Here is a 13,590-nt window from a genome sequence, read left to right as displayed (position 1 = left end):
GTGAAAAGGTTTAGGACATAATGAGGATGAATGGATGGAGATGGATTGTAAAACTTCTTAGAAGGTTCACTTCTTGAAATCATATAGAGGATGATTCAAGTGTGTCCTTTGGAATAAGCAATGGATAATAACAAACAAACAAGAAAGTCAACAAAAGCGGATATCGGATGCCAATCACTGGGCTTATACCAATCTCCTAAAACAGAACGGGATATCAGAGGCCACTCAATGGTCTTACACTAATCTCCTCAAAAGAAAACAAAGATGAAATATGGAAGTCAACTACCAATCTATCTGGACTTAGGTTAACTCCACATATGCTCATAGGAAAACCAATGCCACATTACAGGGACTTACAATGGATCCTCACATACAAGAACAGAAGCAACACATGATCATAGGAAAGCAAATGCCAACTTACAGGGACTTACAATTGCAACCTCACATATAAACAAACAAACCAACTTATGATCACAGGAAAGCAAATGCCAACTTACAGGGACTTACAATTGCAACCTCACATAAACAAACAGAAGCAGAACATGAATGTCAGATGCCAATTTATCTGGGCTTACTCTAACCTCCACAGTATGGTCCTAGGAATACAAATGCCAACTTACAGGGACTTATAATTGTATCCTCACATACAAGAACAGAAGCAACACATGATCATAGGAAAGCAAATGCCAACTTACAGGGACTTACAATTGCTTCCTCACACACAAACAAATGCATCAGGCAAAGATAAAATGAGTGGCCAAGGTGATGGTCTTATACTCACTTCCATATCATAGGAGCAATGGCCAATGAATGGTCTTACAATTGTCCTCAATGGGTAAACAGCAATGATAATGTCACAAAGACAAATGAGATGATTATGCATTGATGAGCAATAAATGATGATAAATGCATACAGCATACAAGCAAGCATGTGCATATGAAACAATCAAGCAATCAATCAATATCAAACAGCACACTCTATAACCATACAAGGAGGCTCATACAAGAGGGTTAGGCATTGAAGCCAACTGGAATAGGGTCAAAAGTTGCTCTTAACCTTGCCATTGAGGGGCTAAGGTGAAGCAGATGAAAGGATATGAGGGGTGTGCCTCATTGCTCTTATCCCTGATCAGGGAGAGCATTTCAGAAAGTGTGGGAGCTCAGAAAGATGGAGCTCTTTCCACATTATTGACTCTATAGATCTTGGGTTTTGATCTCAATGCTACAACCATGTAATGGGAGCAAGGAGAAGACTCACTGAATAGTAGGGGATAGGTTGCTTATCCCTTTGATCTACCAATTGCCTTATTTGAAGGACTTTTCCTGCTTGGGACAAATATAAACACACACAAGCATTGCCTCTTAAGGAGGACTTCAGACAGTTTGCCCGGCCAAATAACAGGCCGGGTCTCCAGACTACATGAAGAAAAAGAAATTATACCTCAAAGCAAATTGCTAAATAGAAAAGCAAAGCAAGTTCAAAGAACTAAGCAACTAATGGTACCTGAAACAGTCAAACAAGTCAGTACACAGTTCAATAGTTAAAGCCAAATGGAAACAGTCAAAACAGATAAGCAAATGTGCAAAGCACAAGGCACAAGGCTTATGAGCCAAGCAACCTACAAAACAAAGATTAGCTCATGATAAACAATCAAGCTTAATCACATTAGATTGTTCTCTTTGAAGCATTTGTGCTTAACCTGAAACAATGAGCTCAAACATAAGCAACAGGACCACTAGGACAAGCCTAGGGTCAAAATGAGATGAGAAAGTCAAAACAGCAAGGGATAGTCAACCAAAATCAAGTTAAAACATTTAAGAAGCAAACTCAATTGGTCCCACATTCATATCATGCATCATCATCATTTCATAAGCAAAGGAAGTCAAAGCATGGCAAATGAAAGCTCATAGAAGTCAACAGCAAGACTTAGCTCAAAAGCAATCATAATCAATTCCAAAAATTATCAAATAATTCAGGGTCAATCACAATCCATAACATGGCATACATATAAAATTTCAGCTCAATTGGATCATGGGAGGATGGTCAATTAAAATCAGGAAGTCAAAACAATTTCAATCATGCCCAAAGAAGTCAAATATACATGTATCAACTTCAAAAAATCATAAACAAATGAAAACAGATGAGAATTGAATGGGACCAACACCAATGCAAAGCTTGAGATGTCTAGTATGCACATGTAAAATTTCATGATCATCCAATAAGGTATGAGAATTTCCCAAATGAAATGGCAAGATGTATCACACAAAGTCAACAATTGACTAGGCAGGGAAGAAAAATCTCAAACAATTAAGAAATGGCACAATTAATTCTAGGAAAATTCACAAGTCAACTAGACATATAAGAGAAGGATCATGCAAAATTTCACATTAATTGGAGGTCAGGAAGCATGTCAACAAAAATCATGAAATTGCATAACAATGGTGTGACACAAATTGTCACACCCTACTTCAAAAATTCATATCTTAACAACCAAACATGATAAATTCAAGAACTCTACATCAAAACAAACATGAATGAGTGTAGATTAACCACAAAATATTTCAGGGGCATTGGATTCATCATCACAATTTCACAAAAGAAATGGCAAAAGGTACAAAATGTGCATACATGTCAAGAAACCTAATACCATTAAAAATCCAGCCAACCAAAAAATCAATAAAAATCATGATAAAATAGTAGACATTCTCATGAACATGATGGAAAAAATTTCATGAATTTTGGAGTTGAAACGAGTGAAATATGATTTTTAGAAGTTGAGTAACAATTTGGACTAACATGAGCAAAAGAACATGAATGGTAGGTCAAACTATGTTGACCGAGTGGCACGGTGGTAATTATGCATATCATTTAACCAAACGCAGCGCTTAAGGGCGAGAAACCAAATATTTTGATTGGTCAGTATGGAATTGCACAGTAAACAAGCATCATGCGCACGTGAACAGTCCAGCTTTCTGGGAAAATATTAGGGTTTTAATGCTACAGTGATCTTCATCATCTTCACAAAACGCGATTCCATAAAATTTCCAGAAATGCAAATTGAACATACAATCATGATCAGCAAACAATGCATATCAACATGCTACCATTAAAATTCATGAACTCGAGCTAAACATCAAGGAATCGTGCAAAACAAAAACAACCAACAAACTTTAAACTCAGATTTCTCCTAGCACAGTTAACCATTTCAAGTGACACAAAGCTCAATGGAATCAGCATCAAAAGATCTATCCTAAGCACCTCATGATTTTGGAAATAAAAGAGATCGAAAACTTACTTATATTTGAAGGAAAGAGTGAAACAGTTGCTATTTTGCTGATGTATGCTCAAACAGTCGAAGGCCCAAGCTCCAAATGATGGATGATGAAGTTATTTAAGCTCAAACTTGCTCGATTCAACTCTAGCTCCAAACTGCCATGGAAGAATGCTTTGGAAAACAGAACACGAAGATGGCTGTGCAGTTGATGAATGGTGTTTGAAAAAGCTCCCAAATGATGGCCAGATGATGAAGAAACCAGTGGATGCTCGGGCTCTTTTGAGTTTTTGCTCAGAAAATTCAAATCGTGAAAATGCAAATTGAGAGAGAATGAGAGTTTTTCTGTGTGATTGAGGCTGCAGCTAGGTTTGGAATGAGCAGAAAATGTGCTCTTATACTTCTGTTTAAGGTTGGCTAAGCATGTGCTAATCAACATTTGGTTAAATGAGCAATTTTGCTAATTGTCCCATTTTGGCTTATGTGTATGGTGTATGAGCAACAGCTGCGAAATGGGCTTGCAAACATGACCAAAACAACATTTCTGAATGTTTCCAATTGGCCAAAAGTGTTAGAAATGATTATTTTGAAAAGTCAAATTTCACCTTCACTTGAAATTAAATAATGCAAGTCCAAAAAGGCCATTTTGAATGGTGAAGTTTTGGTGAATGAAATTTATATTTTTGGAAAGAGGAGATGAAATGTGGTTTGTAGGAAAAAACCCCACCAAAATTGGCCAAATGGTTCATGAGATATGGCCCTTTGAAGTTCACAAATTTTGGAAAATGAATTGATCATATCTTGACAACCATACATGGGAATTGAGAGTTCTTGGACTTTTTGGAAATGGTAGAACAAGATCTTCAACTTTCATGTTGGGAAAAAATTCATTTAAAGCTTTTATCATGATGTAAGTTGAGGATCAAGAAGTTTCCATTTTTGGCAAATTTGAATTACAGGTCAACTTTCTATTTTTGGAAACTTTCTGTTTGACTTCAAATTCTTCCATGATGAGGTTTGGCATGATACATGAGGCTTGTATGGACATGAATGAACTCCTTCAAATCAATTCCATCCATCAAATCACTGATTAAATCCACAGTTGACCAAGTTTGACTTTCTGTTGACTTTTCTAGGGTTTTGCATGATTGAACCACTTCTGATGAATTCCAAACCCTGATTCTTTGAGACCTTGATTCCCAATGATGTCTCAAGTCATGTGAACTCTTGATTATTGATCATGGTGCCCAAATTCTACAAGAATGGCCACCATCCATTGCTCAATGAATGATTTGACTGTGGCTGATTTTGACCTAATTGCTGATGATTGCTTCAACTGCAAGCAACAAGGTTAAACTGACAATATTTTTGTACTTTTTGATTAGTAAACATATGAAAAGCAAAGATATACAAATGCAAAGCATGCTTGGTGATCAAAAACCACACTCACAAGGCAACCCACCCACTAGGAGGGAAGCTAGGGCATGCAATGATCCTTGAGGCCATGATATGATATGATATGGGCCATGAGGGATCTTAGGGCCCAAAATTGGGGTCTTACACCTAACAAGCAAACAACCCAACAGAACCCACAGATACAACAAACATATGTACATGAATGCAATAAGATAAAGCAGGTAAATGCGGAAAGTAAACGACTGTACAAAAGAATAAACACCCAACAAACAAGAAACCTACAAAAGCTAGGAGGGACTCGCTTAGGGAAACCAGAGATTCTGGGTAAAATCCCCAGCAGAGTCGCCAGCTGTCGCAGCCTGAAAAATTCAGTGTGCGAAAAAACAACCGGCGAGAAAGAAAATGACAGAAGAGTCGCCACCGTGCGTTATTTATCCCAAAGGAGGGAAAGGAAACGCTCGAAGTAAACCTGAAGAGAAGGAAAGGAAAAGACAAGGTCTCGTAACCAAATCTTGGGTTCGGGAGTCGATTATGCGAAGGGAAGGTGTTAGCACCCCTACGCATCCGTAGTACTCTACGGGATCCACTCTTGTTGTTTCTTGTCTAAAGGGTGTGTGTTTATCTAATGTACTATTTACTAAAAGGGTCAAGAGAAAAATGACTCGCACGGATGTCGCATCCACTGCATACGTATCTCATCTGGAATGAGAATCAGAGTCTTCGTAGCTCGGATACCTATGGGTGAAGGATAAGTGTGCTCGCTAAGACATCGCGTCTTATGCCTACGTATCTCATCAGGAATGAGAATCAGAGCAAAACGTAGTTCAGCCTAACTAACGGGAACAAAGGTCTCGATTGCGACTAGGGCAAGAGAAAGGGAAAGGTCTCGATCGCAATGAGGGCGAGAGAAAGGATCGCAACGAGGGCGAAAGCAAACAAAGATTAGTTGTTAGTTGTTAGTCAAACTCGGCAAGACATCGCATCTTGTGCCTACGTATCTCATCTGAACATGAGAATCAGAGTTATCGTAGTTCGGCTACATAGGGGTTGCCATCTGAACATGGACTTACAAAGGAGGACACCAATTGTGTCAAAGGAGAGTGGGCAATGTGTTCACGTCCTAGCAGTAGGTGTCGCAGCTCGCTGAATCGAGTCTTAGGCAGTTACCTCTTTGCAATAGAACGGACTACATGCCACAAGGTCGGAGACGCTCAGAAAGGTCTAAAAGAAAGGGGGAAGTTCTGCCCTAGAGTTGTCATGCAATATGTACTTAGGTGTTTGGATTTACAAATCTACACTCGGAAAAGCATCAACTATCTCTACTCAACAATCGTGGCCGAAACAATGTGTTGTATCTCTTATGACAATACATCTTTCATCCTAAAAGGTTTTTGATTGGTCGCACGGCGGCGAGAAAAAAAAGAGTTTGATTGGTTGGATGTGCTTTGAGTGATGGCGAGAACTAGGATTGGCGAGATATACATCTCGAATCCTAGCCTCAGGAGTGCATGGTATACACCATGTTCCATTTCCATCTTTATTTGCAAAAGTGTTTAATAGAGAATTAAGTGTTTTGAATTTGATTGAGAAAAGGGTTTGGAGAAACCGCATTGACAATTTTAGGCGATGGCGAGAGTTAAGATTGGCGAGGCATACGTCTCGAATCTTAACCTCAGGAATGCATGGTATACACCATGTTCCATTTCCACCTTTATTGAAAAAGTGTTAAATAAGAATTAGGTATTTTGAGTTTTTGTTGTGAAAATGACTTGACCTAGATCAAGTATTGATGGACGTTTGAGAAAGATTCGAATGAGTGTTTGAGAAAACAAAGTGGATAAATTGGATGATGGCGAGAGCTAGGATTGGCGAGATATACATCTCGAATCCTAGTCTCAGGAGTGCGTGGTATACACCACGTTCCACTTCCATCTTTATTTGCAAAAGTCTTGACTTATGAATTAATATATATTTTTTTTAAGTTTTTACTAGAGAAAATGGCTTGACGTTGAATCAAGCATTTGATGAAAGTTTGGAAGAACTGGAATGGAATAGGAGGGCGAAATGAATTGATTTGTTTATTGAGAAAATACTCGACGTTGGATCGAGTCATATTTTTGTACTTTTTGAAATTGTTGATTTTATTCTTGTGTTAGTATCTAACTAAACAGTTAAACAAATAAATAAATAAACAGTACAAGATTATTACACATCGGGGGAGTGGGGTACATTTTGTCAAATGGGGATTAAAAAAATCATGAAATAATTAAATCGGACCCAAACAACAAATAATGCAAAATATGAGTGTAAGTGCAAGAGAATCGGCTCATTGTAAGAAAGCCCAAGAGTAAGCTATGTGAGGTCGATGGCGATGCTTAAAAAGCAATCGACTTACAAGGGTGTGGAAAATGGGCTCGACATTGAATCGAGAAAAATATGATTTTTATAAGTTTAAAAATGGTTTTGAATGAATGATGAAATTAAAAGAAAACAAATTTGCATTATTAACAAATGAAACTATGAGTATAATAAAGGCATAAACATAAAAAGAGATGAAAATGCTAAAAGAAAATAAAATAGCTAAAAGAAATAAAATGCCAAACAAAAAAAGTGCTACACATGAGTATTGAACCCACCCCATTCAAGACTATGATACTACCCTTCTCCACCAGACCACTAATGGTAATTTATTACTTTGATGTTACTTTAAATATATAAACTAAGATAAATAAAAAAAAGAATTGAAATAAAGAAACTAATAAAAAAGAACCTGTTGGACTATCCTAACAAATCCCAGCCGCTTGGCTGTTGGGTTTATAATGGAGGATAAGTTAAAACATAAAACAATTATTAACTAATAACCTAGGAAAATTAAACGAATTTTTTTGAATGTTTTTTTTTTGAATGTTTGCTTTACTGACAGAAAAAAAAAGAATTAAATAAAAGGAACAAAAAAGAAAAAAAAAAGAAAAAATACTGTAATGAAAAGGAGAGTCGTCGTCCTCCTCTCTCTATCTTACTCGCCCTCAATGAAAACTCCCTCTGCTCTCGCGTCCCCAACCTTCACCGTCAACCTTCGCTCACCCCTCACAACCTCTCGCAACCTCTCATTCGCTCACCTCTCACAATCTCTCTTAAAATCGCCTATCGTCGCTCACATCTCACTCAATCTCTCTGAAACGATGCAAGAAACCAATGGCTAAAACAAAAAGGGCTCACCTTCGGCGGTGGCGACGGTGATGATGAAGCCTAGACTTCACTATTTCGCCTCTTTATTCCAGGTATGTATCGATTTTTGGGATTAGGGTTCTTTTGAAGTTTTTCGCCGCCCTCCTCTTTTTTTTTCTCTCTGACTTTTCTCCTCCCTTCTTTTATGCTCCAGCTTAGGGTTGATAATTTGGTATCTTGGATTCAAAAGAGGTGTTCCTGCAAAGCACTTTCTTTGTGCTCAGTATCGGATTGGTCCATTTGATGTACGGATTCGTAACAGGTAATCTGAGCCACGCTTTCTTCTTCATTGTTTTGTCTGGATGCCAAATTGGGATATTTTCCTGAGATTTTACTGTTGCCAATGCCATGTGTTTTTTTTTTACTGCAGTGAAAACGGTGAGCTTCCATCTCCAAAACCTCATGCAGTTCATATGTGTTATCAGTAATTTGGCAGAAATCCACTGCTTTTGGTGGAGTGATTTCTTCATACTTCGATGCAATGAGCATAGCGGAAACACCGAGCAGCTGAAGCTTGGATCTATTGAGAGAATGGATAGATAGGAATCTGTCAATGTAGGAAACAACTAGATGAAGAGTTTCTGGGAGAAGTTTGTATTCATCCGCAACCTCAACTAACCAATCCACCAATGTTCTCCTCATATTTGTAGTAATGCATCTCTGAACTTTATCCATGTAATCACCCGTTGGTCTTCGTTTTTCCTGCATCTCCATTGTGCGAAGGTAATCTGAGATATCGGATAGGTAAGGCTGGATAATCTGCTGAGTGTCACGTTTTGCATTGCTTTTGTTACAAACAGACTTATCCAAATTGGAATTAGGAAGTAAGGAAATTGTTGAAGTTAATGCTGATTTGCTGAGGTTCTTGAATTGGCTGGAAATGCTGCAAGGGATAACAAGAAGACTAGAATTGTGCCAAGGCATGTTCAATTGGTTGTTAGAAACGATGAAGAACTGAGAAAGCTTCTTGGTGATGTTACCATTGCCAATGGCGGCGTGATGCCCAATATTCACAACCTGTTGCTTCCAAAGAAAACTGATTCCTCCAAGGGTGCTGGTGACGATGAACGATTCTTTGATAAAAGCTGATTTCGTTAATGGGTTTACAGTGCTAGGTCCCAGCAATTCTAGTGCTAATGTGAGTATCGTCCTCCTCATCAAGCTTGGCCAAACCAAAATCAGATATCTTTGGGTCAAGATTGGTATCAAGCAATACATTAGTGGCCTTGATGTCCCTATGAACAAACTTCAGTCTTGACTCTTCATGGAGGTATGCCAAACCTCTAGCAATACCAACACAAATCTTCTGCCTTGTTGACCAATCTAATTTAATTTGGTGTTCCTTTGGACCAAATAAAGCACGCGCTAAACTATTGTTTTCCAAGTATCCATATATCAGCAACAATTGATCTCCCTCCACACAAAAACCATAGAGTTTAACAAGATAAGGGTTTTGCAAAGCAGAAATCATGCCTATCTCATATAAAAACTCACGATTCCCTTGCTTTGATTTAGAAGAAAGTTGCTTCACTGCTATTAATGTTCCATTGGGTAAACACCCCTTGTACACGGGACCAAACCCTCCTTCTCCAATCTTATTGGAAACATCAAAGTTATTTGTGGCTGCTTCGATTTGTCTTAAGGTAAATAAACCTGTTTGTAGGCCTAAACTCTCCAGCTCTGTTAATTAAAGTAAAAGAAAGATCAAAGATCTCTTGACCTAAAAAAATTAAACATGGACACTCTGCATTGACAATCCATTTTCCTCATACTTGCTCCCATTTTCTGCAGCAGTGAACTCAGTTCCTCTAACTGTCCATGGTTTGTTTCAACTGGTTTTGCAGGCTGTTGCTGGTCTTGTTGGTAATGAGAAAATGAAGGCTAGCACCAATGTTAGGCATATTATCCTTCCTTGTAATAGTACTTCCAGGGCTCAAGTTATCCCTGATATTATTCGCTGTTATAGCAGTGGTGGCCGGACAATTATATTTGCAGAGAAAAAGGAGTCTGCTTCCGAGTTTGCTGGATTGTTGCCTGGAGCAAGAGCTCTCCATGGTGACATTCAGCAGTCACAGCGTGAGATTACATTGAAAGGTTTTAGGTCTGGTAAATTCTTGACATTGGTGGCCACCAATGTGGCAGCCAGGGGTCTTGACATCAATGATGTTCAGTTGATTATCCAGTGTGAGTCTCCCCGGGATGTAGAAGCATATATTCATCGGTCTGGACGTACAGGAAGAGCTGGCAACACTGGAGTTGCTGTGATGCTTTATGATCCAAGAAGGTCAAATATATCTAAAATCGAAAGAGAAGCAGGTATTAAATTTGAACACGTATCTGCTCCTCAGCCTGATGAAATTGCCAAAGCTATTGGCGGGGAAGCGACTGAATTGATTTCTGATGTGTCTGATAGTGTGATTCCTTCATTCAAAGCTGCTGCTGAGGAACTATTGAACAACTCTGGTTTAACAGCTGTTGAGTTACTTGCAAAAGCTCTTGCCAAGGCTGAGGATAAGGTTGACGGGGTGCAAGGTCTTGCTCTAACTGCAGATGGACAGGGTGCTGTTTTTTTGATGTACCAGTCAAGGACTTGGATGCATTTCTTGTCGGTCAGAAGAATGCTGTCAATGTAAGCCTAAAGGTTGCAACAGAATTGCCTAGTTTACAACAAAAAACAAGGGTTCAACAACTTTGGCGGCCAATGGTCCTTTAGCTATGGTAGCATTATTTGTTAATATACGCAACAGTTCTGCAAAAGCTGCACACAAAAAATCAGGTGCTTCATGTAAGATGTCCAATATACTTTCAATGACTCCAGCTTTTACCATTTCCATTTTACAAGCAGGTCTGTCTTCTCCTAACTTGACCAGAGCTCTGGAAATGGCCTCATGAAGTACAAAGTTTCTACCAGACAGTAGACTAACCAGAGGGACAACTGCATTGTGTGTGGCAATTAGTTCAGCCACTTGCTCATCATCAACGAGCTTATCCAGTGCCCGAACAACTGAATGATGAGCCGGACTAAACTCGGTTGCAAGGAGTGCGACCAATGGTTCAACACATCGCGTAGCAGCCGTTGTGGACCGAATCCTTGTATTTCCAAAAAGAGCACAACATAACTCAGCAGCATCCCCTATCAGGTCAATTGAACAATTCGACGAAAGGATCCTATAAAGAACATCCACTGCATCCATTTCAACATCTGCAACAGCAAGTGCTTTAGATGGGTTTTCACTCAATAACCCAACCAATGCAGCAATTGCAGCATGCTGCTCCCTTTCTGAACCAGTGTTAAGAATTTCTACCAAGGGTTGAATAGCTTGTCGAGCAATCTCAGCATTTCTAATGTGGTCAGCAGAAAATAAACTTTCCAATGATTTTGCATCACTAAGCCTTGCAGCTCTTCCTCCTAAACGTAGGACAGCTATAAGTTGGTTAACAACACCAAATGCAGAGTCACGTTTTCGTATATCAGCACTACTAAGGAGAATTCCTAGTAGATCTGTAGCAGCTTCTTCGGTTGCATCTTGTGGACCAAAGGAAAGATACTTTGTAAGGGTCTCTAAAGTCCCAGATTCTACCATTACAGTCTTGTTTGACGGACAATCTCTGCCAAGCTGAGTCAAAATTCCGAGAGCTAAAAATGGTGCCCCTGGGCGACCCGGAATTGGTTTGAGAAGATCAACTAGGGCAGGAATTGCCTTTCGAGAAGTGGAACCGACTCTTATATCATCAACTCTAAACAACCTCTCTAGAGCCACTTGATCATGATAACGCACCAAAGCAAATTCCTCTGACAATTCCAGAAGATCTTGCATATCAGTATCAGCACGGCCAAGCAAAGAGATAAGTCTGCATGGTTAAATCACAGAGCATATGGAAATGGATAATGGAACGAGAGTTATGGCCAGCCATTTAGTGATTAGGGATGACCAATGGCATAGGGTCGACTTTGGTCAAAGTTGACCAAAAAAGTCAACTGTTGACCCAAGTCAACAATTGGTTAAAATTCAATTTTATTTGCATTTTTCTTGTAAATGGGCAAATGATTGATGATTGTGGTGAAAATTAGGGCTTTTGGAGTTTGGGTTGACTTTGGTCAAAGTTGACCAAAAAGTCAACAGTTGACCAAAGTTAACAATTGGTCAAAAATGTCAAATTTTGTATTTTCTTGTGTAGAATCAAATGTAATGGTTTAAAATGACATGAAATGGATTGAAATGGTTTGAAAAATGATTTGAAATTTGGTTTTACCATTGGTTTATTTATGACTTGAATGCTTGACCCTTTTTTAAAAATAAAAAAAAGGAACATAACTTGACAGGCAATATATGTTAACAGGGCCATGAAATGATGGTATAAGATTAGGGTTTTGACATAGTATCCATGAACCAATAACATGACTAGCAAGTGGCTTGAAACACAAGAAGCTTGGTTGTTCAGATGACCCAGACCATAGATGTATCCACAATCACATGAACAACACCATGACTTTGGACCAAAAACAATCCTCATATAAAACCAAAGTAAGGTTAGGCCAGGCATGCTAAACGAAAATAAAAACATAAAAAATTCAGGACCAAAATCGGGGTATGACACTAACCAGCTGTTATAAAAAGATTTGATTGGAAAATAGATTTAGGGTTTTCAAGATGTCCAAGCCCAGCTGGATGCTTCTATAAAAAGGGACTTAGAAAACTTGTTTGAATACACAACCAATACTAAGCGAAATATAGAGAGAGAGCTAGGGTTTGTGTCTGTTTATTCGTGAGACTTGTAAGTCATTCAAGTCATCCATTGATGATTGAATTGGACTGATTTGTGGTTGTAATTTGTCACTCTAAAGCTGTTAAGCAAGAGTGTGTGTCTTCTTGATCAAAGCTGTGAAGCAAGATCAAGAGTGTGTCTTCTTGATTGAAATTGTGAAGTAAAATCAAGAGTGTGTAATTGAAAAGTATTTTCTTTTCTCAAGGGATTGTTGTTTAAGATCACAGGTGTGATTGTAGGGAAGTGAGTGGGTTCTCATATCTAAGAGTGCTTAGGTAGAAATTGCACGGGTAGAGATTAGGTGAGAAAGACTGTAACTTGTTGAAGTGTACGGAGAGTGTTTGAACAAATTCTATTTTAGTGAATTTCCTTCCTGGCTTGGTAGCCCCCAGACGTAGGTGAGTTGCACTGAACTGGGTTAACAATTGCTTGTGTCATTTGCTTTACCATTCTGTATCTTTATCCTACTTGTGTTAACAGACATTAGTGTTGTGACATTACCTTCGACATCTTATATCTGATACCAGAATTTCAATTGGTATCAGAGCAGGCATCCTGTTATGGTTCTAGGTGAGATCTAGGGACAATACTTCTGGTACAATGGAGAGAGATGGAGGATCTGTTCACAGGCCCCCAATTTTGGATGGTTCTAACTATGACTATTGGAAACCTCGAATGGTAGCTTTTTTAAAATCTCTTGATAACAAGGCTTGGAAAGTTGTGTTAACAGGTAGGGTGCATCTTGTCATTACTAAAGAAGGAGAAGCCACCACTGAGAAGAAGCCTGAAGAGCAATGGTCCAAGGAGGAGGATGATCTAGCCCTTGGAAATTCTAAAGCTTTGAATGCCTTATTTAACGGAGTAGACAAAAATATTTTCAGGTTGGTAAACAACTGTGAAGCGGCCA

General features: G+C 38.8%; 1 protein-coding gene and 1 pseudogene across 1 annotated transcript; one reads left to right on the top strand and one right to left on the bottom strand.

Moving 5' to 3' along the window:
* Positions 1-8,099: 8,099 nt before the first annotated feature.
* LOC127136600 (cyclin-A3-4) lies at positions 8,100-9,538 on the bottom strand. The gene has a single exon (XM_051063138.1). The coding sequence runs from the start codon at positions 9,132-9,134 to the stop codon at positions 8,100-8,102; it is 1,035 nt and encodes a 344-aa protein (XP_050919095.1). The 5' UTR covers positions 9,135-9,538.
* A 159-nt stretch (positions 9,539-9,697) lies between these two features.
* LOC127136599 (DEAD-box ATP-dependent RNA helicase 7-like) lies at positions 9,698-10,629 on the top strand (annotated as a pseudogene).
* Positions 10,630-13,590: the final 2,961 nt, after the last annotated feature.

Source organism: Lathyrus oleraceus, chromosome 4 (assembly GCF_024323335.1).
Source record: "Lathyrus oleraceus cultivar Zhongwan6 chromosome 4, CAAS_Psat_ZW6_1.0, whole genome shotgun sequence".
Classification (NCBI taxonomy): Eukaryota; Viridiplantae; Streptophyta; class Magnoliopsida; order Fabales; family Fabaceae; genus Lathyrus; species Lathyrus oleraceus.
This window is presented reverse-complemented; position numbering and strand designations above follow the sequence as displayed.